At 40.7% G+C, this 27,900-nt stretch overlaps 1 protein-coding gene across 4 annotated transcripts; it reads right to left on the bottom strand.

Moving 5' to 3' along the window:
* Positions 1–11,385: 11,385 nt before the first annotated feature.
* On the bottom strand, positions 11,386–26,746 carry hic1 (hypermethylated in cancer 1). Of its 4 annotated transcripts, none has more exons than XM_086261900.1 (2): positions 26,557–26,746; positions 11,386–20,466 (listed from the first exon to the last, which is right to left on the bottom strand). In XM_086261900.1, exon 2 carries the CDS (start codon positions 20,447–20,449, stop codon positions 18,248–18,250), a length of 2,202 nt encoding a protein of 733 aa, XP_086118026.1. In that variant the 5' UTR covers positions 20,450–20,466; positions 26,557–26,746; the 3' UTR covers positions 11,386–18,247. The 4 variants fall into 4 exon arrangements, with proteins under 4 accessions (XP_086118026.1, XP_086118027.1, XP_086118025.1 ...); XM_086261901.1 differs by having other exon boundaries at positions 11,386–20,482; positions 26,557–26,591; XM_086261899.1 differs by lacking the exon at positions 26,557–26,746 and adding an exon at positions 24,924–25,115 and having other exon boundaries at positions 11,386–20,482.
* Positions 26,747–27,900: the final 1,154 nt, after the last annotated feature.

Below are 27,900 nucleotides of genomic sequence, written 5' to 3'. Positions count from 1 at the left end.
TGGCAGCTCATTAGTTTATCCTCCCTCTTGGTCCTTTCTCTTTCCCTCTCTTCTCCGCTCTCCTCCTCCAGTTTTTCTATTCTTACTGACCACTCAAAGCACTTTAGACTACAAGCCACATTTGCCCATGCATTATATATATTATGTACTTTATCCATATCCAATCCAATACCAAACCTAGCGTGCACGTCCATAGACTGCTGAACCCCAATTTCACCAGAGGAAATCCACATAATAAAAAAATGGACAAAATATAAACTCCAGAGAGAAAAATGACCTGTCTAAATAATCAAATCTTCCTAACATTTGCTTAAACATTGTTTATTAATTAATTTATAGATATTGTTTGCTTAATTTAAAAAAAAATAAAGTGAAAAGACACAGTTTGGTGTTTTTGGGTTAGCTGTCTTTCCAGAAATTTCCCTGAATGCCTAAAAGTCTGTTTCGAGCTAAGAAATATTGGAATGACCACACAAGATGACATTTTCAGAGTTTAGTATGAATAAGAAACCTTTTTTCTGTTTTCGTAAATGGAGCATGTTACCATTGTTGTTGAACTGTCTTGGACAGAGCCAGGCCAGCTGTTTCCCTGGACAGACTGAGACTTACAAGCAGCCCCGGAGTTTGACCCAGGGCACATGAAGACAATGCAGTCCCTGGCAGGATTGTCTTATTTCAGTAAAGATAACATTACTTAATTAATATCTCATTGTAATGTTTATCATATCAGGGGCTAGCTACTGTTACTAAACATAGCTAAAGGACTTCCTTTGAACTTTTTCCCTGCTACTTCATCAGCTATCTATGTGGAGCATGGAAACCTACACCTCGTATCTCTTGTCTGACATGAATGTGACCAAGTTAGGCAAAAAACTTGTTGCAGAGAGAAAAAAGGAAAGCTCAAATTTAAAAGCAGTGTTTTTCCTTACCATTGTATGGCTGTGCAAATGTTATCTTAGATCTCTGTCCTTGTCCTGTAGCCATGCTCACCTTGTCCTTGATTTTCACTATCCATCCATCCATCCATCCATTCGCTTCCGCTTATCCTTTTCAGGGTCACGGGGGGCGCTGGAGCCTATCCCAGCTGTCATAGGGCGAGAGGCAGGGTACACCCTGGACAGGTCGCCAGTCTGTTGCAGGGCATTTTCACTACTGTACAAAATTATCTCAGTATGCAATTCAAGTTATAATACTGAAAAATAGTAATGAGCAGTAATGATAGTAGCAATAATTATAATTTTGTTTCGAATAATGTCTAAAAACGAGTTCAAAATGTTAAGAAAATCTAGGAATATGCAGGAATTTGCAATGACAGAATGTCTTAAAAGGCAAGCAGTCATCTACATCATTTTAGCTCTGTACATCACTACAGTGGATTTCAAGTCAAACAGTCAAGATGAGAAACAAGAAATGCTGACATTCAGCTTCAATTCAAAGAGGTTAACAAAAGTACTGCATTAACTGCTCAGTAACATGACAAGTACTGGGGTCATGGTCAACTGGTCCTCAGTAGTTCAGAATATTAATAGGATAACTTCCAAGCCAACCATATGCCAACTCCCACTGACATTTCTGCTATGAATGCTTCTATTATTATTTGTACCAGCTTTGTGTATTTCTACTGCATCAGATCTAATTTAATTAAAGGCAAAATGTGCACAATGCAACATGAACTATGTTGCATTACAGACATCATTTTACATTGCTCTTCTCAAATTCTGAAATAGTTGATATCTATGGAAAGTATATCTCCCAGTATAAAGCTAATAAAATAAACTTTTGTAAGCTTTTACTGCATAAGTTTCCTAATGACTGTGCCCACGGAAACCAGCTGCTTGGGTTTTTTAAGAAAGATGCTCCTCAGAACTCTTTGGCCTTGCTTTCCCTCATCCCATACTCTCCAGTAACTCCAGTATCCTTGTTCTGCTCTCACTGTACAAATGTGTGCGCACGTGGTTGTGTGTGTGTGTGTGTGTGTGTGTGTGTGTGTGTGTGTGTTTGCGTCTAAAGCATGTGAGTCAGTGTCCATCTCTCCATGGCAGCATTCCAGTAAAACTGAGCCAGTGAGGGGTCTCTGTCTCACATCCCTCTTCAATCAAACACAAACACACACGTCCGGCCAGCCTGGCCCACGCTATCTTCCCCTGCCTCCCTGTGCCAGATGCACACACCCTGTGCTCTCCCTCCTCTTTCTCCTCTGCTTGCTTTTCCTCCTTCTCCTCCCCTCCAGTTCAGCACCCCTGTGCATCACATTGTCTCCCGACTCTTCATCTTTCCCCACTTCCTGTGTCCTGCTCCTTGTGCCCCTTACACCCCCTCCTCCTTCCTACCCCGCTTCTCTCTCTCTCCTCGCGACGTGACTTTTTGCACAGACAGTGGGGCCGCTGCCAGTAAACTAGGGCAGAACTGGCTGAAGATGTGCACTCACTTGGTGTGGTGTCCATGAGCACTGAGACATAGTGAATACATCCAGACACCTCAACACAGACATAGATATGTGGTCAGCACCAAATTATATTTGGCACCTTCACTTCTGCCTTTTCAAGGACAGATGGATGATGCAAAGGTAAACATTTCTTGAAGAGACTTTGCACTCATTTACTTGTATGCAATTACTTTTTCATTACTTTAGATTAGCCATGGTTACTTTAGCAGATTTGCAAAGATAAGACAAAAAAAACTAGCAGCTCCTCAAAGATGGCAGCTGGTTTGCTGACCTTAGAATAAGACTAGAATGTGAAAGTTTACAACTGACCATGTTTTGTTTTGCGTGCAAAGCTGAAATATAAAAATTGAATCATCAGGTCAAGAAGTGGCTCACACTTGATCCAGCTTGAAACCGCAACCTGTAGTTTGTAAAATGTTGTTTTCAGTATGGATTAAGCCAACAAAACATATCCTGTTAATCATTGAGGGCACAGGTTTTTTTTTAAACCTTTAAATGTGTTGAGGTGGGTGTTTCCCCCAGTTTCCAGTCTCTTTATTCTAAGCTCAGCAAACCAGCTGCCAGCTGTACAGCCTCAGATACTGCACAGACCCACAAATGACTTCCTCATCTAACTGTCGGCAAGAGCGCAAATATGCATTTTTCTCAAAAAAAAAGAAAGAAAGAAAAAGAGTGAAAAAAAGTTTTTTAAAAATGTAGATGATTTAACAGATGGAACAAGACCTCCCTCAGTAATTTGATAAGAATGAAAACTTTGTGAATTGCAATGACCAGAACTCAGACCAGCTAAAATCCTATGGGAGCTCAACAACACACCAAATTAAGCAATATTGTTTAGAAGAAATGTGTTTATTCCCATCTGTAGAGCTCCAGAGGCTTGTAGAGTCTGTAAATATTCTTTTGGCTCACGGGCCAACCTTGCTTTATCACTTTATGTTTGTTTTTTTTAATGCATGACTAATTTAAATCAATAGAGCCTCACTGGACAACAACAACATGTTTTGAGTATTTACTATAACTCCTATATTTAGGTGTCTTACAAGAAATGCAGTTATTTTTAATTCTATTCGGTGACTTTTTTTTCCACTTTAAACCACCAACAACTGATAGGAGCATTGTGCTCATGACTCAGCTGACAAACACTTTTTTATGTGATCATGGGAATGAAAGAAAATTCAGATTGCCCTGAAGAGAGCAACAGGGAGAACGAGGCGGGGAGACGAGCTGCAGCTGGTACAGGAAGTGAGGAGGATGATGCCAGTGGAGGGCATGAGAGCAGTCCACAGAGCAGTCTCACTGGAGACCTCTTAGTCCACACACACTCACTATGTGAATAAAGAAAGTCTGGTTGCCCAGACATGTTGTTGTGTGTTTGCAAGTGTTATCGGGAGATTGAGGATGGAGAAACAAGACGTCGAGCCATCCCTCCCTCTGTGTTTATACTCAGTCTAAACAGCAGACCAGCCACTGAGGCTAATGGGGTTCTAATCTACAGCTGGATGACACACACATGTCATCCTCTGCATTTCTCAGACAGACGAGTAACCCCTCCGTGCCACATGTGCATTTACACATACTCTCACTCTTACCTTAATGTACTTTTTATACATTTTACTGGATGCAATGACCCCAGCGTGGAGAAGTGATATGTTTTTCTGGTCTGCTTTTTTTTAAATAAGTTATTTACATTCCATTCATTTGGCAGATGCTTTTTCCAGAGTAACTTACATTTTTCACCCACACAGAAAACAATTTGGGGTTTGTGTCTTCCTTGAGGCTATTACCAACATATGGGCAGGAAGAGCAAAAGATTAAACCAGCAAAGTTGCAATTAATAGCAAGCCCAACTGAGCTCCTTCGAGAGCTGCAGTATTCCCCTTAGACCTTTTTGTTAACTGGAAATCAGTGTGACACTTGGAGATAAGATGTTCACACATAAATGAGCAGATACACACAGAGCCAAACTGAAATAACACTTCTGCTATCTTCTCACCTTTCTGCCATCTACGCCCATTTACTCAAGCGCGCGCACACACACACCACACACACACATACACAAAGTGAAAGTGATGAGGCACTTGATAATTTATTACCCTTGTCAAACTGAATGGAATAGTAATGGACTGCTTTTAAGTGTGTAACTCCATGCTGAGAAGGTAATGGACACTCTGTTCTTAACAGGTCAGTGAATTTCTCTGTTCTGTGACACAAGGAAATACTCACACACACAAACACACACTCACACACACAAACACACACATGCTGGGCCCCAGAGCGTGTCACCATACACAATAGCGTCATAGTTCCAGCAACAGATCCGGTATTCTCACCTTCACACTTTGTGTGATACACAGAGCACATCTTACTGCCAACGCTTTCACATGAAGTAATTCTCAATAAATCAAAGGTCAAAGCCTGTACAGGCAAACACGTAGAACCTATATGTGCCTCTTACAGCAACACTCACGCTTTCTAGTTCACCTTGAACTGCAGTTGTTTGCATGCCAGCTCATTAGTTTGTTAAATTTGTTTCCCTTCAGGCCTACATTATAAAGGCTCTTTCTGCCTTTTCCTTAATAGATAAGGATCTCATTATTGCCTTCAGTGTTTGGGTTGCCTTTATTTATATGCATGTATATGTGTATCACCCAGCCAGGCTGGCCGTCAGCCTCTCTCCCCCAAGGCCAGACAACTTTGTCCTGGCTTGTCTACCCGATGGACCGCTCAGTGCTAGATGTACAAAATTTATGATGTAAAGTTCCTGTTTAGTTTAATGTGTGTGCTTCTCGCTGTAGCTTCCAGCATCTGTGAATGACTAATGCATGAGCCTCTTGTACCAGTTTATATTTTCAGTGGGCTGGTATGAAACACAAAGTTTCAGAAACACTGATCTCATTCTCAAGATCCGCTAATAGATGATATGAGGTCCAGATGCACAAATTTTATGTATGGTTTAAACATCTTTTTGTGTGTGTGTGTGTGTGTGTGTGTGTGTGTGTGTGTGTGTGTGTGTGTGTGTGTGTGTGTGTGTGTGTGTGTGTGTAGTTTGTGCTCGCTGCATGTATGTACAGCAGCAAAGAGCAATGCATTGTGAGCTGAAAGAAACAGGATGGGTGGATTTGTCAAGGCAGGTGCCCACATGTTAGTCAATCTGCAGGCAGGAAATTGCACTGGCATAGACACACAAATACACACGTTGCCCACAATATACACCCAATTTGTCACCCAGGCCTCCACGGCAGCTGAAGCAATACTTCCTTCTTGTACTTCTCTTGACCTTGCACTGCTTCGAACACTGTCTTCAGTTCTCTAGAAAATTGATTTCATCTTGTGATGTAAACACCTTAGAGAGAGACCAAGTTTTTAACTACTGCCACCGTAGAAGTGACAGTAGGGACAGAGTGACGACACTTCAAATTTCCCTTTATTTCCTAAGATTATGATTATTATCATGATTCAACTTTAAAAATCTGGCCTTTTAAACACAGCAAATATTTATTTACTTTTAATAAAGAAAGTTTAAAAGCATTCTCTTTGCTGTCACAGCACAGCAATAAAGATCAAAAGGATAGTAACTGACTAGCTGGTCAGCTTAATGGAGCATTTAGCAACTGAAGAGCCAGATATTTCTATCAGGGCTAAAAAGGCAATAGGAACTATAGTAGTCATTTTTTATTCTTTGGCTTAGAATGAGTTCTTTTATTTGTGTTGTTTTACTCAGCTTTCCTCATTTTGTTGTTTTCTGCTATGTTTTTATCTTTTGTGATTATTTTAGACATACGTCACTTTGGTCAAGAGCTGTTGTTTCTAAATGTGCTACATAAATAAATTGGACTCAACTAAATGTGCAAGCAGATAACACCAAGTTGTGTGACAAATTTTTAAAAGAAAATGGACATCAAGTGTCTCACTAAGGCATCAGGTCACATCCTGTCACCAGAACACCTTCAGTGCACTTTAGCGTTTTGCAGGAACAAACGTTGTTCTTCCAAAACACATTGCCTCATTTGGTGTTTTGATGACGGTGGTGGAGATTGCTGTAACACAATGGTTCACATGTTGAAAGATTTCAGGATTTCATCATAGGATGAAGAGGTTAACTAGAACAATTTTGCACTTTGACACTTCTCTCTCAGCTGGGTTCAAAATGCCCTCCGCAGTTAAACAAATCCCTCAGATGACCAACACAGTCAAGAGTTGTCCTTGGCACTGTTTTTCTTGTCACAACAGTAGTGGTCAAAGTTTTTCCTTTAATTTGTCACCCATCCATACTATCATAACAAGCTCACATTAACAACTTCCTATGTACTTTTTGTGTTACCCTGTCCTGAGACTGAATTGCCATCCTGAATTATGTTTTGTCGACAGCAGACAGACACAGTTATCAGCTGGCTATCATTAACAATATGTCCCTGAGGTTTATTGGTTATAGTGTGAGTACTGGAAGTATTACTAGTAACACCGATAGCATCAGAGATGCTAAATTGGTTTTTAGGGATGGTGGTTCAAAAGACCAATGGCCACAGTTAAATTTTTTCAAAGCAAACTTTGATACTTTGAAACAACACGCGCTAACATGCATTTCATCCGAGCATCCCACTAGTCTACAGTGCGGTTTGGTGTAACCTAAAACATATTATTGTTCTTGGGAAATCATAGCAGAGTTTTATGAGTGTTTGTCTTCACACGATTCATCGTCTACCACAGCAGGTGAACTATGGGTATCGGGGCAAACTAATAATTCTGACACATTACTCTGTATTCATACTTGGCCATTCAGCTCAGCTGCATTATATCTTGGTGCTTTTCAGCTTGTCAAAAGCAGAACCAGCCATAACAGCAGAATATCACCAGGGAGTAGGGTTGGGAAACAAATTCACAGAAAGGAGGAGAGGGAGAAAGTGTACCATATGTGGGTGAGAAACATGTTCTCATGCAGGCTGTTTTTCTTTTGTTTCAGCTGCACAGCCCCACCTTAAATGAGGACAGGGAGCAGGGGAGCGCACTGGACAGAGAGGGAGCGGGGAGAGGTAGATGGGAATTCATTGAAGAATTGGGCATAATGTGCTCTGGGCAGTCCCCGACCCAGCTGTTTTCCATTCAGTGGGAGTCTTAAGCGGTGAAATGTAGCAAGGGTGGGATAGACGGACAAAGAAAGAAGTGAAAAAGAGGATGAGGAGGAGAGAGACAATAAAATATGACGTGAGACACTTCATATCAAGGTCATGATGGGGGCTATTTAAGTGATCTGTTTGTCTCCTTTTTTTCCTTTTTCCCGATGTTGTCGTATTTTTCTCACAAACCTAATTGGAGCATATTTCAGAGTTTGAAATTCCTAGCCCTTGAACGAATGGTTTTCTTTTTTATGTAATATGGGAAAACAATGTACTGCCTTACAATTCCTTCATCCACTTCATGTAATAATGAGAAAGGCAGCAGCGCAAAAAGAGACCGGGGGAGCATTTGTTTTAGTTATTACAGCAGACTAAAGCTTCCTAAGTCAGACGTGTATATATGGTGATAATAAATGCCACTTCAGCAGTGGTTTAAAAGTTATAAGCTACTGCAAAAGTACAATTACCAACACAAACACAGCATTCCCAGTGATAAACTAAAAGCATCAACTAACCACAATAAAATTATAAAATGCGAAGCAGTTAAATAGCCTTTTTAACCTGAGAGTGAATTCAAAAACTGTGGACACATTTCTGAGGTCAAGTAAGAGTCAGACATAACTATTGTGCAAACTTTAGTAACTAAACATGTAAAGAACATACTAAACAAAAGCTTAAGCTCCGCTCCTGATAAACATTAAGCACTGTTTTCATACCATCCTACTCAAGCACATAAATGTCTCACTTGTTTTCTCTGCCATTCATATTTGAAGCCCTCTGCATATAGATGTCACGGGGAGTTACTGGCAGGACTTTCATAATCAGTATCTGGCCATCCTGTTCTGAGTAAAACAAATATCATAGGTCTTTAAAAAAATTCTGTGCTACACTTATAGAAAGGGCATAGTATATACACGATAAATAAATATTTAAACCCATTTGCTAGTTCTCTGGTTTGTTTCAAGTTTGCCAGAATCACTTTACAGCTAATAGGTACTTTATATTGCTGGTACATTCTTTATTTGAACACACACAAAAGAAAATCAGAGAAAGATGTCAATCTTAAACTCATTACTTATTATATGGACAACAACCAACTGAACTATCTTGCTTTGGTTTGATTGCTGGCTCCACTGAGGTGTGACTGACAAAAGAGAATGCCTGTCTGATTGTGGGCTCAAAGGACAGGAGCTATTGAATGAAAATTTAATTTGAAAGAGGAAAAAAGCAGATGTCAGTGAAGCAAGAAATAATCCTATCTCATTTCAGTTTTTTGATTTCTGAGTGATTGCATATTGCTATAAAAGCGGGACTGAAACTTATGTTGACCTTTTGACAGCTCCAGAGCAAACTTTAGATGCAAAAATGTGTCATAATGTTGGAAACCGTATTAGGAGTCCCCAAGCAAATTCCTGGAATTTAAGAGAAGCTGCAGAAGTGTATGCACCTAATTTAAACATAAGTCATTTCTCTGTAATGGTATAGATACTTACTCTCTGGAGCACAACTACAGTTATGATTAAGTCCCTTAATGTGCCCACAGCAGACAGTCCCTGACTGTTTAAATGACTCAGCAGTCAATACCTTTGCCCTTCTCATGTCTCACCTACTGAAGAATGTTTGTGAGAAGGTTACGCAAACTTCCACTGGAAACCTACTGATCATCCACCTTATCTATTTATGTTTTTCCACAATTATCCCAGATCAGGGTGAAAAAGGTCTAGCACTTCTTCCAGTGTACATTTCCCCCCCAAGGAGGGCAAACATCCGTAACATTTCCATCACTTAGATGACACAGAAGGACTGACAATCTCTCACATTTTTTATTAACGTCTGCGAAAATTTCATTGACTATGTTTTGTAAACCAAAGCAAACTTAAGGAGAAGGTGTAAACTCTACACAGACTAGCGTAGAGTTTACAGCCCCTGAGCTTCTGGTAGTTTCTCTGACAGAGGGCACTGAAAGCTCAAAGGGATGGTGGAGTTTCCAGAGCCTGGCACCCAGTTTCTGTCACCCACTGAGGGAAACCAAACACCACAGACCTTTGCCATTTAATATGCAGTGTCTCTGAATGGAAGAGTGGCAAGAGACCAGAGTGGCTGTAGGCCACCTGCCATGAATATCCTGGTTTCTCAGAGTGAGCAGTGGGTACCAACTGCCCTTCAACTTTAGACCTAGTGCACCTATCTTCTTTCTCATGGACACATATAGCTTTCTGACTATGTGTGTCCACACAGAGGAATTTTTGCCAACATAACTATGTTTCAATTTTAGGCTGAAAGCACAAACTCTATCATTGCTTTGAATGAGGCTATCACACTTATTTATCAAGCACGCTAGCACAGGGCCAGACTGAACCAAGCTCAAATTCTGCCGTTCCTCATTATCACAGCTGCTTCATTAGCCAACGTGCATGCAAACACTGCTAAATATATACTATTCATTAAAATAAGTTATAGAATTATTCTGCATAAAGGTATAACCTGCTATGCATACATTTTTGGCCAAAGATAGGTTTTTGAAAAGTCCTAATTTATCACACAGGTTGAACTTCCTGGAAAATATTTCCTGTCTTACTAGTATCTAAGGCAACAAGCCATCACACCGTGTAGTTTTTTGTTTTGTTTTTTTTGTATGCAGGGTTGTTCTATTTACACAATTACACTCGAATAAAGCGGTTTAGATAATCTGGTTAAACTGCCGGCAGTCTTTATGACCTGTCTTCTGTTCTGAAAGTTTGTGCCTCATACGACCTACATGTAACAGGGCCATTTGATGACACATCTAAATAATTCACTGAGGAGTTTCAATGCATATTAACAGCTAATAATTGGGAAATGTCTGGGGAGGGGGAAGCTGTTAAGTTAGACATTCTGTTAATATTTTTGCTAAACATGCATACAATGACCGTAACTGATTAAACAGTACGTGGATTGTAATGTGAGGGGATTACCATGAGAGAAAAATGTTCCTGTTCCACGTTTGTGTAGCAGAATTGTGCGAGACTTGTGATAAATGTCATGCTGTTCCTTTTGTTTTCACCCACTGTTCAAGCAGCATAGAGCGGATGATGTCTGTCATTACACCTGGTGAATATGATCTCTCAGGAAGCACCTCCAGCTCATGAATGTTGATTTAATGCACCTGAGAGAAGAAATGCTAATTTGTTTAATGTCAAGAAGTAATTTGTGGCAAGTTGCTTGAATTATATAAAACATCTGGAAGGCACTATGATTTCTTATGTGCTGGTGATAATAAGGTGATTTTCACACAGTGGAAAAGGATGTGTGTGTGTGTGTGTGTGTGTGTGTGTGTGTGTGTGTGTGTGTGTGTGTGTGTGTGTGTGTGTGTGTGTGTGTGTGTGTGTGTGCCTGCCTGGCTGGCTTTGCTCCTGCTGACAGAGTAATGGATCTGTTCATTGTTGCATGTGGACTGTGTGTGATGTATGAGATTCATTTGAAATTCTCTGTCTTAAATGAGGCACTCACATGTCTCCATGTGGGAGAATACAGACCTGAAGGCCAGCGTGTTGTAGGAAAATGAACAGAAGTCGTTCGTTTTTGCGGTCATCATTGCTGTGAAATGGTCTCCGCTGTGGTCTTATGTCCCATTCTTTCTTTTAATGTAAAACTCATTTCATGCAAAATAAATTTTCCAAAAACACAAATCATTGCAGTGGTCTACAACAAGTTTTGTTATGAGAGATTTTGCACTGCAGTAATCAAGGGTAATTAAATTAATAAAAATATAAATGTGATCATTTACTGGACTATTTGATTTGGATGTGCAAATTAATTAAATAACTTGACAAACGTCCGTGTAAATCCGTTATGCAATTCATTTTATTGCCAAGTTGATTTCGAGTATAGTAACAAACAAACAAGAAAAGACATTTTTCACATTGGCTTTTAAAAAAAATAAAAGCCTTATCAACATTTTATCGAGACACCATAATCAAATAAAATGATAAAAACCCACAATAAGAATTTACACAAAAGAAATTACCTATAAAACTTTTGACATGCAATAAATACATTCATTTCACTAAAGCAAAGTAAGATCAATATAGACACTGAAATACGCAGAATGCACAAAGAGAAAATACTGTTTTGGTTTAAGTGTATTGCTTTTACTTGTCATTTTGGTATAAAAGGTAAAACCATGTAACAAAAACACCGGACGCTGCTGATGCTTCTGGCACGCCTGGTTCATGCCTGCTGAAATATGATCCTGTCGTCTACTAAAAAAAAAAAAAAAAAAAAAATCTAATTTCCATTGTAAATTTGTGATGCATGTATTCTGCCATGCATTTTTCCATTTATTCACAGCTACAATTGTCTACGTGGCAGCCTGTGTTCCTGCATAACATATTTGTCCCTGAACCACAGTCGGGCACAACCACCTCAAAATGTCAAAGTGGTCTTCATTAGATCATAATCCATCATTTCTACACTTCTCCTTACCGATTTTCCAAAACCAAAATAGATGCTTGTGCCTTTGTGTACGTAAGTGTGTGTGAGGACCCTGAGGCTCTGTAACATTTTGGCACAGGTTTCAGCGTGTGACGGGTGAAAGCCGTCAGTGGAATCGCCTTTCTTTAAAAATGGGTTTTTCTACAAGAAGCGACACTCCAAACGGAGCAGAGCAAGCTAATTAAATCTGACCTAATCTGGAGCAGCAGTCTGCCATCCAGCTGTGTGTTTATGTGTGCGTGAGCAGGAGTGTGTTAGAGAGATATACAATCGAATATTCTCCCCTGGCTGACTTTCACTGCACCAAATTCCTGCTTGTTTTGTCCTAGCTCTCTGTTTGTCTTCAGATTTAAACTTCTGGAGCAGAAGTTGTGCACTGTAAACTAAGCAATTAAAGCCAAGGTCCACTCAGTGGACTTTGTATGTGTTCAAGGTAGAGAGAGAAAAAGAGATCCAAACAAAACAGATGCAGGAGGATATGGACAGACAGAAGCCCCTTCACTATTTCGCTACAAAGAGCCTACTGTAGGTCATGTGCTGATTTGGTGATAATTGCTAGGCCTGGAAAGAGGGTGTCATTTCCAATGTCACACTGACATGAACGTTAAAATTAAAAACCTGAAATTGACCTGCAGTGATAAAAAAAAAAGAAAGAAAAATAAACATGTCCTCATAAGATTAAATTGGAAGCGGGTGGAAAAAGAGTGGTGAGCAGACACACACAACGCTGCCAGCTTTCCTTTGTTATTTACTGAAGGTTAAGACTATCAAGCACAAGCTATTTTTCTCTCTGTTTCTGCTTCTTTTCCTCTCAACCCTCTCTCTGTTTGTTCTCTCCATCTCAGCGCATGACTTGGCTGGTGCAGCTGAGGCCCGACTCAATTGTGCAATTTCATACATGTTTACTTTACTGGCATCTTTCTGAGCATATTTTCCCTGAACATTTCCTCTCACATTATTCTGCATTTCCTCTACAACAATAAGATGTCTTTAATCTCTCCTTTGTAAGCCATTCCTTGGCTTGAAGATCACAACACAATAATGATGTCAAATACAGGGTTTTTTTGGGTCCGTCATTTGTTGTATTTTAACACATGCCACAAAGTTCATTTTGGAAATTGATCAGGGCTTAAAGAAAAAGAAAGTAGCTCTTCACATAAACATTTAGACAACTGTCTTCTTCAGCATGAAAAACAGCTGGAAGTAAGTGGATCATGGGAGAGGAGGGGAGGCAGCGGGTGCTGTGGGTCAGCGGTTTGTGTTAAGTGTAAGAAGAGAGAAGGCACAGAGAGAGGTGAAGAGGGAAGCTGTGCTTTGAGGGTACGAGGGCGGTGAACGAGTGTGGCCGAGCTCTGCACTGGAGGGAGGAAGAAAAGGAAGCAAAGTGCCAGAGGAAAGGCAATTGTGGGACTTCTAGGGGATCATAAGAGCAATAAAAAATCACAATACAATGATTTTTCCAGAAAAGTGCAGTTCAGAGAAATAAATCAAAAGCAGCTGCTTGTAATAAAGAGCCTCGAAAGTGTCAGGTATCTCCCTTGTACTTCACCCTGCTACACTGTGGGAAAGGCATTCAGACATGTAGATGGGCAGGTGCATTAAGTAGCCACATCAGAAACCTCCCCATGCTACAGTCGTACAATTTATTGCAGGATAACTTCATACTTTTTATACCGAAGGCACGTTTGAACTGACTGACTTCAGAGTCAGTTTTCCCATTTAAAGGACAAGCTTAGGCTTGAATATCAATATCTGACTCTAGCTTATATTTAAACATAAGTGCTCATAAATAGAAAAATATGTACTGTACACAGGACAATAGTAACTTGTGCTCACGTTCTCACGATTACCCACACTGATAATGACTTTCCTAACAAGGTAAAGATGGTTACAAGCTAAGCTCACCGATGCAAACCTCAACGTTTGTTGCTGAGTTTAGTTTTGTGCATCTGCGATGTCTATCGAAAGCTTCAGTCTTTTGTGGCACACCTTGCAAAATATAATAAATGTCAAACAGTGGTATGATTTCAGACTGTGATGCCGACAGGCGGCACAGAGGTGACCTTGGCCTCCTGCGACTGGAAGAAAGCTTAAAGGCATGCTTTGCATTTTTTAACGTTAAAGCCAAATCCTTTTTTGGTCCACGAGATGCTACTGCAGATCATCCAGAACCCTTTTAACTTCTATAATGTTAGTGTTACAAAAAGTTACAGGACTGGGATGGTTGCCATAAAAAAAGAAAGAAATTAAAAAAGGGGAAATGACATGACAAGTAAAGTACAAAAACAACCCACACCTAATTTTTTGTGGCTTTTGTTAGTGCATTCATTTATATTTGCATTCACTCATTTGATTCTAAAAATTCATTTAACTAATAAACTCTTTAGATGCCTAATTATGTTACGCTCCAAACATCTTCATCAAAACCACTGTGGTGGCAATAAGAGTTTTGCTGGGCTTACTTGTCATATAAATAACATTAACAAAGGCAAAGGGCATAAAACCCATGGGGTGGGTGGCTACATCAGTAAATTGAAACAAGGCTCTTCTAATTAGACTAAGTGAAACAACCACAGAGCAAAGGAAACACTGCCAAGTTTTTCAATTAGGCTCTACAATACACTCACTGGGGTCTTCCTATTATTTAGTCTTGCCTCAAATTTAAATAAAATGTTCAAAATATGGATATATAGCAAATAGAGGGGAAATTTATTTTAAAAAACCACGAGGATGCCAAAAGTATTGAGTCTACAATATCCTCAAATTCTAACAAAGCATCTAAATGTCTCACCATGCAGCCCTTGAAAGCCTTCAATGCAACATCACTGTGATACTGAGCAGAGATTTATTCCCAAAAAGCAACAAGGGGAAGGAAAAGAGAAGATACAGACTGCTTGTTTTCTGAATGGAGAGTTTCAGAAGTGTGGACAGGCTTTCATATTAGGACAATGGCTCGCATCCACCCTGCTGTGCTCTCCCTGCTCCTCTCCCTCCCCGTTCTCCGTCTTTCTATCTGCTTCTGAGTAGAAACACACGGCACATCCTGCTCAGCACAACACACCAGCCAAAAGTTCACTTCCTGCTCCTCAGCTCTTCTCCTTCACACCAACCCTATTCCCAGGACATGCATTACCAGGCCTTCATGCGCTTAAATAGCACAGGGACACACAAACAGACAAGCAACTGCTTCCCCTTTCTAAAGACGTGAAACGCTCCCCTCCAGTAACATTCGCACTTAAATGAAATTAAGCAGATTTCAAACAGTGCGCTTCCTACAGAAATGCTCGGGCATTATCTTGGTCTTCCCTCTTATACAGATTTGGTGTGACAGTGGAAGCGGTATGTTATTTTAACTAGTGAAGGGGAGTGTGGAAATTCTCACGACTGCCTCTGCCTGTTTTTTAGGTTTTGAACACATACACACACGTTTGTAGATGAAGCCTCTACTGGTTTTATTTTTATTTTTTCTGCTATATTCTTTTCCTTTTTTTCTTTTTTTGCAGAGCACCAAACAAAACAAGCTGGCTTCCTGTGTGCTTGTGTGCATGAGCGACCTCCGTCTGACTCTTGTCAAAAGTTCACTAACCTCTGAGGAAAAGGGGGCCAAACATTACGAGGCTAGCTTTCATAGTCAACCAGCAAAGCCACTGCGTGTCTGTTTAAGGAAGTACAGATGATGCATCATGTCTTTCACAGAGAGAGCAAGAGAGGGAGAGAGACACAGAGAGAGAGGGAGATATTTCACAACACAAAGCTTGTCAGCTCAACTTTACTGTAATATATTGATCTCGCTGCCTTCATACTTACTAAACTGTGGTTCAGATATCGACAAGCACTTAAGGTACAAGCATAAATGGCTTTGCCTTATGTTACAACAATGGAACTGGTCAGACATAAATGTCATTGAAGAAGACAAAATAGAAAAAATGTATACCACGTACTATAACAAAAATGTTAATACCACCTTATCTCTCCACAACAAAACTGTAACAACAAATGGATAAACAAAGAATTAACCACAGGTTTAACACAGGACAACGATCCTGTTAATAAAAAAAAAAAATACTAAGGTGAGTGTGGGTGAGTGTGTGCATGTATGTGTGTTGATACTGTTGATCTATAGTTTACAAAAGATTAGCATCTCCACGCTGGGTTCAGTCCTGAGGTAAGCACCAATTTCACGTGCGCTGCTTTCAGTTCAAATTAAAATGAAGAAAAGTGACAAGAAACAACATGTTTGATATGATCATATGCTACAGAAAATAAGCCCTTAAATTATCGTTACATTTAAAAAGAAAAAGGAAAAGTAAGTAAGGCACACTGTATGATTTTTTTTTTTTAGCCTTTATGATTCACTACGTCTATCACAGTGTATTTATGGCTTTAATCTTCACATTCACCCTCTGAGGTTGGCATCGGCACTATAGTGGTCAAACATTTCTAATCTGAATTGAGGACTAGTAAAAGTGGACAAAGACCCAAAAAAAGAAGAAAAAAAATGCAACTTCTTTTTTTTTTGGAATAAAGATTTACAAACAAAAATGTGCCTTCAACCCACAATCTTTAAGTGCTCTTTTGTTTTCAGGCTGCTCAGCCAACACACAAATCAGTCATTCATTGTTTCCGCATTTAATACCAGCAGGGCCGAGAGGCAAGGCCAGGACACATTTGCTAGGCTGGGATCTAATGTTAATAAGTGGATCAGAGGGGTACAATGGCAGGCATGAAATGGGACATCACGCCAGCGAGCAGTGTGAATTGTCCAGGAGAAAGTGAGATTTCACAGGGATTACTGAAGCACAGCAGCTGGGAGTGCTACTCACCCGCTGGCTTCCAAGGAAGACCCACAAACCCCTTCTTATGTTCATATCACTGACAGATTAGCAGCTTGCTGTGTGTGAAGGGGGAGCGTATATGCATCCGGTGTTTGGAGTGCTTCTAAGGCAAAGGGCTGAGTAGAGCACTCACTTTGGCCTGTCAACAGTAGCGGGGCTCCCAGACAACAGACTACAGGGAAGGGAGGTCAAATGAGAGGCCGGACGGTGGAACAGAGAAGCATCCAACAAAGCCTCTGACTACTGCTGCTTCACGATTAATCATCAATGAATGGTTTAACTGCTGATGACAGTAAATGACAGATTTCTGTGTCATTAAGCCCATCCTTACCCCTGCCTCTATGCTCAACTGTATCCATAATTGTAATAATTGCACAATGTCAGCGGCAACACCCATGCTTCATGTACACCATAAGATGAAGCTCCACTGGCCGTGAACGGGGATTAGTGTGTCATCAGTTGGGTATGTGCAATCATGTCCCAGTTATGAGATCACAGGGCTGTGCTTGCTGCATCTCAATAACAACTGAGCGCAAAGGGGTGGTTGTCGAACTGCACAGGAAGTTTCGGCTCATAAGTGGTTGAAAGCTGGGCATAAGGTGGATTCAACTGCTGTCATATAGTACAAGCCCTTTATCCACACAAATATGCAGAGTGGTGAGTGGTGTTACTTTAAAATAAATGGTGATTGGGGAATATATTGCCCTGGTGACTATCAAAATGCTCTTATCATTCAGTCATTTCCCAAGATGGTGAGAAGCTGGAGAGCGAGATACATAAATTGTCCAGTACCCCAAAAACAGGAAATTAAAAAATGAAATAATAGAAAAAAACAGACGAAATGTACTCCCATTCCTTTAAAGTCCAGGTGAGTGGCCTTATTCATATTATAAAAGTTCTGGACAAACCCTGAAATTTGTCCTTATGTGCTTTTTCTTTCTTTCTTTTTTTTTTTTTTTACAAAGTTGAATAGTACACAGGTTTAGGGTCAGGGATAGTTTTTGTTTTCTTTGGATTCCACCATAATAAAAAATAAATAAAACAATTTTCATTTTGGTTTTCAATTTTTCACTTTGGCTCAATGGCTGTAATCATAGGAAAAAAAGTTTCTTTGCATACACTGTACATAAATACTGTACTTTTTTTTTAAAGTGAGTGTCCCTTGGTCACGTAATAGCACAAAGCTCCTTTATGAAGGAGGTCTTTAGGATACATTAGATGCATAGAAAGGCACTTACAGTCTACACATTTTGGTGTGCATTAGCAGACCAATTGTTTATGGCCTGAGTCTGAGGTGCAGAGATATTGAGTTGAGGTGAATGGAATAAGGATACTGCAAATTGTGTGTGCACACAGACTTATCGGTGATATCACATGTCTTAACTTGGTGAGTAGCGGTCGATGGTTCGGGCGTCAGAGAGGGCCTGTGGGGGCAGTGATTGGCCCAGGATGTCCATCTTGTCGTGGGTGAGGCCCAGGTGTTCAGAGGCCAGTTTGGAGAGTGGATACAGGCTCTCCATGACCTTTGCATCAGCCACCAGTTGCTGCTGCGCTTGGATGAGAAGCTCACTAGCCTTCTCTTGTTTGAGTCCAAGATGCTCTGCTGTGTATTTACTCAGAGGATAAATGCCCTCTGCAAAGTCCAGCTTCAGTTTCCCATCTGTGGTCAGGCTCCCTGCAGTCCCTCCACTGCTGTGCATCTTCATGTGGCTGATGAGATTGCGCTGCTGAGCGAACTTTCCCCCACACACCTGACATTCATAGGGCTTCTCACCAGAGTGAATGCGCATGTGCTCAGTGAGGCGGTACTGCCGGGTGAAGCGCATGCCACAGGAGTCACAGGCAAAAGGTTTGAGGCCCAGGTGGCTACGCATGTGGCGGGTCATGGTACCGCGCTGTGTAAATTTCTTGCCACAAATACTGCAGGGGTAAGGCCGTGTCAGCCAGTGGGTCTTCTCATGTTGGCGCAAAGTGGCTGGATCTTTGTAAGACTTGTCACAGGTGGAACAGCGGTAGGGTCGAATCATCTCCCCGATGCTCGCTGGATTCAGCTGGCTCGACTTGGTCTCCAGGTGTGACAAACTGTTCAGAGTGTTGCTGCTGTTGAGGCTTCCATAACCATTTGTGTTACTGCTCATGTTTTTGCTGCTGCTGTTATTGCCGTTTCCTATGTCCCCGCCTGAGTTGCCGTACAGCTCCTCTTCCGTGTGTGTCTCCACATGTGCATTGAGCTGCTCTGAGCTTGGGAAGCCTTTGTCACAGGGAATGCACACATACAGATTGTCCCCGAAGCTCTCCGGCTCGTACGGCATGTGGAACCTCCCCATTGGTCCAGTCGGGGATGGGCGACCCTCACTGCTGCCTGTCTCTTCTGTGCCTGACCCGCTCTTGTCATCTGCTCCTTCACTCTCCTCCCCAGTCTTGTGATGGTTATGATGCTGATCTCCATTTTCACCCCCTTCCTCTTCATCTTCATCCTCATCTTCATCTTCAGCTGTGTATGACAGCGGTTCGTGTTTTACCCAGCGGTAGATGTTGCCCATTTCTCTGCCTGCCTCTCCGCCTTCCGTGGGGGTGTCCGGACTTGGGGGGCATGGGTAGCGGTCTGTCCCCTGGGAACCTGAGCGATGCAGGTGGGGAAGGTGCGGGGCTATCGGTTGGTTGAGAGGTGGAAAAGGTGGCGGAGTGAGGGAGCCTCCCTGGTCAGTTGATTCCATTTTTTCTGAGGGGAAAGCTCTGCCATTCATCCCATGGATAGGACTTGTGCGGTCACTCAGAGTCCCATCTCGCTCCTCGTCATTATGAGTGTTCCCCAGATGGGTCTGAGAAGGTGTGAGCTGAGACTGAGAGGTGGGGCTTTTCTTAGAGAGATCAAGGCCGAAGCTGGGTGAGCAGTTCCTGTCGGATAGGGCTGCACGCCCAAGCTGAGAAGGCAGAGGTGACTGCAGAGAGGGGAACACCTGAGAGCCCTGGGTGGAGGTGGGAGCATACAACTCTCCTGTATGAACAGCTAGTCGATGTGGAACAAGCTCCTCTGGTGGTAGTGCCCGGGGTCCGTGGCTGTTCAAAATTCCGCCTGGAGGACAGGATTGAATGACAGGAGTAGAAACCCTATACCTGCCACCACTCCCTAAACCCATGCTATTTGGCCCCATCTTTGAGTAGGGTAGAAATGCTGGACTTGGGCGGGGAGGGTACTTGCCATTTCTTCTTAGCTTCTTTTTGCACAAAGCCACTAAGTCAAGCAGTTGAAGGTAGCTGGCTGCTGCCAAGACAGCCCCTAGATTTGGTTCATTTGGAGAAGTGGGGTCTCCATCACTAAGGCGGCCTGTGTAGATGTAGTCCAGAATTACCCTGAAGACCCCTGGACTCACCATCTCGTGATCGAGGTTGATGAGATTGTCATGGACCACCAAAGACTTCAAGTAGAGGCTGCTGGCAGCCAGAATGTTCTTGTGAGCTCTGAAGAGGGCGTTCTGCACCACGATGATAACATCACACAGGAAGCCCTTGGTGCGTTGGCTGTTGAGTTGCAGGAGGAGATCCCTAGCATGACTTGGAACTTCCATGGCATCCAGCATTGTTTTCAGTCCACCACCTGCAACAACAGATATCTGTAAAACGTCATGCAGCAGTCATCATTTCAAGTCACAATAAGCCAATTAATGTGCAATTTTCTGCACCACTAAAAGTATTATTGATGCATCTCATAATCACAATCTATCAAAAGTTACAATAAACACATTACATTAAATCAGAGTATATTTTCAGAAGTTTGAGTGCCAAAAGCTTTAACAGCAAACGGGCTAGTAATGTAAACCATTAAAAAAAAGACCTCGCATATGGATGCACTTATTAAGATGAATTAACCGCTGTCAGATTTTCTTTTAAAACATAAACAATACTTAAATACGTCTTAATGGAAGCTCACAGTTACGCTTTTATGATTCGCTTATTATTTGCGTAACAGCTATTTAAGCAGATTGACCAGCTTTGACAGTAAAGTGCAAAACTTATGTGTGGAAAGTGCACGGAAAGGCCACTCGGTAGAAGTGAACTTTTGCAAAAGGTGAGCAGTTGCAGTGGTTTTCTCATTATAAGAAATTCAAGTCTTTGCATTCACTTCCTCTGCAGCAAGCAAAAAAAGAGAAAGAGCTCAAGAGAGAGAGCCACAAATATATATTTTGTAATTGCTGGCTTCCTGATAAAGTATTCCAGAAGTGCTGCACACAGTTTTAAACAAAGCTTAGGGACAAATGTTTTGCTAATATGACGAAGAGCAGGTATAAACCTGTGGGGGAAGGACACATCCAAAAAAAGATCGAGATTTCAGCTCCCCTTCTTGCCCAGTCATATAAGGAACACTGAGCGCACGGGATGTAAATCAACATTAGGTGTTTCAATACGCTACGTTGAGGTAGGTTTCAAAGATCCAGTGTGCGCCTACACACACGCGCACAAACATGCACATGTACACGCTCAAATCCCGACAGTAATTGTTCCACCAATCTTAAAACAAACTATATTGGCTGCACGAATGAAATCCCACGTATTGTTCAATCAGTGGCATCTGAGCCTAGTTTACTTACAAGATTAAACGTCTCAAACTGTCCCTAAAGGCTCAGTCTCACTGATGGGAAACAAGCAGCTAAATAAATATCGTGTCATCCATCTGATCGCTGTCTTCCTGACACCAGCTCATTCACTTCTTGTTTATTTCATTAAGTGTACACACTCAGCATAAGAAGGGAGAAGTATGAGTTTAAAAAAAAAAACCTGACAAATGAGTTACTGAGGAATTATGACAATTCCCGAGCAAAATGTGTCAATTTTTTCCTCCAAAAATCTTTTTGTTTGTTCAGCATTAGAGCTGCGAAATCAGACAGAAATGTCATCACTCACAAAATGGAAAATGACAAGTCACAGTCAAGTCCAGCAAGTGATCATCTGATAAGCATCATGCGATAAATATCAAAGGAAATTTCTGTTTTTAACAACAAATGCCATTTTAAAAAAATAATTCATTTTGAATTTTTTTAAAAGGTCATGTCGTCATTTCCACACGTACAGCTGAACTATTGTATGATCGGAAGTATATCTTTTAAAAAGACAGTTCTAGTAAGGGTAGTACGTGGGCTCACACTCCATCCTGTTTCCAGCTGACATGTGAAGTGCATCCACCGCCGGCTTCTCTTCTTTTCGGCTTTCAGCGGACATAATTTACTAGAAATTTTCATGACATCAAACGAGTTTAAGATCTAAGTAAATATGAAGAATTGACCGAGTAATTTCCATAACTTGCTGAGCTGTTGCAGTCTTCATCGCACTGAGCTGATTACTTGTTACTCTGAACCGTATGTTAACAGACTGTGTACATTCTCTCCTGTATGTGGTTTGTAGTGCACATTTAAGCATTAGAATTTCATCAGAAAGCCTGGCAGAAAACTAAGCCTTCTTTATATCCTGACTTCTGATTAAATACTTCTTCACAGTACATAAAAATCTTTTTCTTAATTGACATATTACAACATCTATGTGCACCTGCAATGTCCTGTGGATACAGCCTAACAATTTTTTTAGTAATGTTTTGTGATAACAACAGGCACAGTGTTTGTGAGTTTACTATCAAGACAACAAAGACCTCTATGCTTTTGCTCTTTGAGTTGTTTGACAGGCTACAACTTGCCCTTTAAATAAACTCTCGACTTACTATAGCCCCTGACAAAAAGTGAAACATTACAGTAAAAGATGTAATACAAAACGCTTGATCTTGAGGCCATGTGTAAGCTGGCTGCATCCTGTTAGGAAGCTATCGATGATTGCAATATTTAGTCAGAGAACACATCTTAAAGAGAACCTGCTACATGCCGTGAACTTGAAAACACATTTTAAGCCTATAATAAGCCACAAAAACTGCTTGTTTTGTTATGTTAAACATGCGCTGTAATGTTATTCTTCAAGACTGCACATACAGTGCAGTTTCCTGAGGGAAGCTTACAGCTCCCTCGTAGATTGATAGCTTTCTTCTAAAAGACCCCTGAACAGGCTAGAAAATCTCTTATGATTGTTATGTAGTTTATGGCAATGACATTCACCTTTTTGCATTAGATTAATAGTCATTGTTTCTAAGTTTTGTCTGTTTTGTCACTTTTGTGGTTTGGGGTGAAGCAAGACTAAACTTCCTACCTCTGCATACAGCCTCAGTCATATAAACACGCCACACATCTGCTTAAAACGTTGTGCTGATGTTTTATTTTCTTTCTTTTCAATTTGGGACCCATATTCCTATAGCCTTGTTTATTTTAGAATAAATACAAAGTCAGTGTAAATTTTTCGCAAAGACTTTTACCGTACTTTTTTACAACTTCAGCCCACCTAATTTATTTTGTCATTTTTGTGACTCAATGGAGGCTAACTGTTTTAGAGTTTGAAGTTTGGAAAAAAAATGAATAGACTGGGTGTTTGCAGTGATGATTAGTGATTATATTTGACAGTTTGGGTTTTTTTTCGTCACATCAGTAAACAGGATGGGCAGTTAATCATTTTCCTGTTTGATTTCTATATTTCTATAATCCTAAAAATCATCACAAATTTAGAAATAGACTACTGATAAAGACATGAGGGTGACATCTTCTTCATGTAGATTGTAACTGAGTTAACAATGAGATAACGAGATGGTCATATTAACCATGACATTATAATAATCCAAACTTCTATGCTAGTATTACGGAGGTAACCTGTTTGCTTGTTTTTTAAATGATATACTAAAGTTTTCAAAGCAAGTCGTTCCTTTTTTTAATTTCCTTTTTTCCCCTAAGCAATTATCAAAGACAATATGTATGATAATAATTTCTGCAGCTTGCTTGGATGCAGTTATTATTATTGTTTTCCTGTGCGATTATTAAGGAGTAAATTCTTAACTTCGGTGTTGGCTTTGATTTCACTGTTAAAATATACATGTACATACACATCGGAATACTACATGTCGCAAAACAAAAAGTCGTGTCCCGCCTTCGTGAGTCGCCGAGAGGACCCGACCTCTCGGTTTCTAACGTTTTAATTTGCCCTTCACACACTGAGCAGTAAACCGAGTCACGAGTGAATGCATCTCCTCTGCGCTGCAGCGCCTCATCTACCCTCTGCTTCTCCTTATCTCCGCCAAAGAAGAAGAAGAAGAAAAAGAAATGAAATCATCTCCAGAAACAGGCCGATTTCACCTCATTGCGCTACGAGGTGTATCACACAGCTGTTTCTTATAGCAACTCTTTTTTCCCTTTTCAGACCTGTCAGCAGCATTGAGAGAGCATCTCTTTCCGGGCAGCTGTGTAAAGTCTCCACTTGTACAAAGGAAACCAGAAATTTATACACTGCAAATCACCCCCCACAAAAAAAAAAAAAATTCATATAACGCTCTCCTGCGCTTGTGTCCTCACCTAAGCTCCGCACTGCTGTTGTTACACATAAAGACAGATCCCCAGTGAGGACTTTGCTTAAGGATTTTGTTGCAGCATCCCTGACAAATTTATAAGACATTTATTTTACTAAATACAGCTTTTTAAAAATGTATTTATATTTTTAATTCTGAGTTTTTAACGTTTTTAAAGTTTTTTTCAAATACACTATCAGTCAATATAAAACACGTTAAAATCTCATTTTACAGAGGGATTTTTTTTCTTGTTTTGTACTCGAAGCGTGTCAGATTATTTTTATTTGAAAACCGCCGGTTACATCGGCGTGATCTTGAAGAAATATACAAATTACCAGCTTCCTCTTTACGTGACAATTTTTTATAACGTAAGGAACAAGGTATTAAACAATTCTATGTTTCAACCAATGCGAATTAAATGCGCTATAAAGAACATGTGCAATGTTCCGTGTCCGAATTAAAACAGGATTTAAAAAACAGAGAAAGACGCCATATGTTGTAAAACAAGTTCCACTAATATCTCATCGACTCCAGGAAGTTTCCTTCTGAAAGCACGCACAGAGTTCAGTCATTATTAATAGAAATGTCATCCTTCCCCTCTTCTTGCCTCTGTACATATCAGCTCTTACCTGCATGCCCGATGTCTTCTGCCATCCGATCTAAGTCTCCCTTAATGATCATCTCAGCAGTCTCTAGGAGTCATATCTGACGTTTCAGCTTTGAACTGCCAGCCTCCAAAAAACCATGCCAGTTTTCCGAGCTCGTCTGCCAGCTCTTTTTTTTATGATTATTAATTGATATGAATTTCTTTTCACTCCTTAGGTCCGTCCTCCCACCCACTTTCCTCCCTCTCCCTCTGTCTCTCTGTCTCTCTGTCCCTCCTCTCCCCTCTTTCTCGTCCCCTCCTATAAAAAAAAAAATACGTGCTTAGTACAGCATCATTTTCCTCCCTTTTTTTCAAGTAATTTCCTTAGCTATTTTTGAGTTGGAGCAATAACGCGCACAGGGATGATAATGGACCCTCTATGCGCCCTAAGTGTTTTAGCGCCCCGTGTGATGTCAGTCTATAATAAAACTAAAAGGTAAAATCGAGGGCAGGAACTTCATGTGACCCCGACTTGAACTTCTCAACACATCGTCTTAAAGAGACAGGCAGCAATTGTATACATATGTGTGTGTTATACCTATGATCCTTAGGTAGCCCACCTTAATTTTAGACAGAAGCGTAATGACGGAAATAGCTTGGACAGCGAATCAATAACATGTCAGGAGCTTAAAGCAGTCAGACTTCTTCCATAACGACGCTGATTTTATTTTTATTTTTTTCTTCAAAACTCAGCTCAAAATTCAATCAAGTTCAATCACAAATCACTAAGGGAATAAATGTGTTGATATTGTATAATTGAAGCCGTTTCATTGAATAAATCAAAAAAACGGTTAAAATAAAAGTGTCCGTGTCCTTTTCTCCAGACTTCCCCTGACAAAAACCTGCCACAATACGAGCCTTAAAGAAAACAATTAGCCTCCGTTACAGGGAAAGTTAAAGCAGGTTAGATAAACTTTGGGCACCTTAAAATTCTCTCTCGCGCGCGCGTGCGCTCTCCCTCACCCGCTCAGGTAAAACACCTGTTGCGCAGTTAAAGCCCTCGATCATGACCCGGATTGGTGACTGAACCAAACACCAGTACGAGTTTGGGATACAAAGGGAAACTAGCAACTCGATGACACGAGGGCCTTTTCTTGGCTACTTAAAAATAATCAAGCTCTTCCTCTGATGTCATATTTTTAAGATAAGTAATGAAGTCAAAGTTGTGCGCCCTCGCAGGTAGTGCCATGATGACAGTTTTTAGATAAACAGAAATTGTATTTCCCTTTTCTGAAGAAGTCCTTTACAGCTTCTCTATAAAGTATTTAAATTAATTACGTGAAACTTTATCTAATATCTATTACAGTTTCCTATTCTGTGCCAGCACAACGTTTTTTCACCCCGTTTCCAGTTTAGTTGAATAACTTGCATGTTGTTTGCCAAATATCAACAGAAAACCTAAGTCTGAAATATTGCATATCAAATGAGCGGTGGTGCTATAATCCAGATGTTACCGTCTCTGTCAGTACGGGTTACATCAATCTGCTCAAAAGGAAAAGACCTGGGGAAGCATACAGTAATTGGATCAACTCATCTCTGTAATTCAATAAAACTGCTCATTCTGACACGTCTGCCTGTGTGCCATCCCCGCCTTTCTACCCGTTTCTCAATCTTACCTCGGACTCATGTCTGGTGCTCTGGCCGTATGTCTTCTCCCCTTTTCGGCATTCCCTCAATAAGATCTCCGCAGTTCCCTCAGTGTCCAGCTTTCTCTCAAAAACTTCTCTTCCGCGTAAATTTGCAGCCCCCTCTCTCCCGGTCTCCCCCTCTTTCACCTTCTTCCACACACTGAATTTCTCACGTGTTAACAAGACTGTCTGACACTTCAGACTGTGTTGAGGTCCGTTCGGACCAAACCTGCCGGCTGAGACTTTACGCGCACAGCGACACCCAATGGCAGTGAGTCCCAAAGGCCTTATCGAGAGTGGGACGCGGGTTGCAGTGATGTTGGGGGGATGAAAAAGTCGGTAAGCGCTGGCCTCTAATTTGTGAACGCCATATGACAAGCGTACAGTAACTTATAAACCAGTTATATTGATAAGATAAGATCAGCCACGTCGTTCGCCAGAATGTCAACGAGAGACGGCTGCATATTAAGGGTAAGCACAGGGAGAGTGCCATAGTCATTGTTCATTTTCACGATAAAATGCGTTGTTATGTAAGAATCATTCAGAAGTACAAACACCCCCCAGCAGCTTCCAGTTAAAAATTACAACAAAAAGCTTTAGGTACTTTTACTTCTAACAACTATATTACATTGTATGATTATCTTGTTGAGTCATTAACACGTTAAAAGGTCTTTAATGATGTAATGACTCGTATTTAAGTCGATTTTAAGTGCTTTATATGCTGCATAACAGAGTATTTATATGTGTGGTGTACTAATGCTTAATTTAAGAAGCGACTGCAGTTGCCAAATGTAGCTGACTACAAGTACAGTATGTCTCTCAGGAGAAGCGTAAAGTAGCAGTAAACGTTTAAGTAAACGCTGTACCTTAGTATCTTTTCACGCAGAGTAGTTGAGCTGAGCATTAGTGAACATTAGCAGTAGACTAATAAAAAGCCTTAGACTCCCTTTGTATCAGTTGCACTCTGAGCTGTTATTACAAATCAAACAAAACATGTGCACAAAAATGCTGTGTTTTTATGGCTCCTAATTAGTTTCAGTACCTTTGAAAAAGTACATTTTGATTCTGCTTGCAAACTATAACAAGCAGGAATCATCACCTTTAACTGCATTTGGACGGATTATGTTATTCAGGCCTCAAGCCTTTCTATAACCATCCAAAAGCTTCTTGTTTTTTTAAGACCGCAGACTGAAATTGATGAAACAAATTATTTTGCCATCATATTGAGAGAGACAGCCGATGTGATTCGGTGAAACACTTACCAAACTGAGGCCGATTCATGTTTGTTTTGATCACAGCAGCAGCATCTGACAATGTCATAAAGCACACAGG

Source organism: Aulonocara sp. 'chitande type north' Nkhata Bay, linkage group LG14 (assembly GCF_057382095.1).
Source record: "Aulonocara sp. 'chitande type north' Nkhata Bay isolate Kocher_YH1m ecotype deep benthic linkage group LG14, A_spYH_male_GT1.1, whole genome shotgun sequence".
Classification (NCBI taxonomy): domain Eukaryota; kingdom Metazoa; phylum Chordata; class Actinopteri; order Cichliformes; family Cichlidae; genus Aulonocara; species Aulonocara sp. 'chitande type north' Nkhata Bay.
Note: the sequence above shows the minus strand (reverse complement) of the source record. Positions and strands in the feature narration are given on the sequence as shown.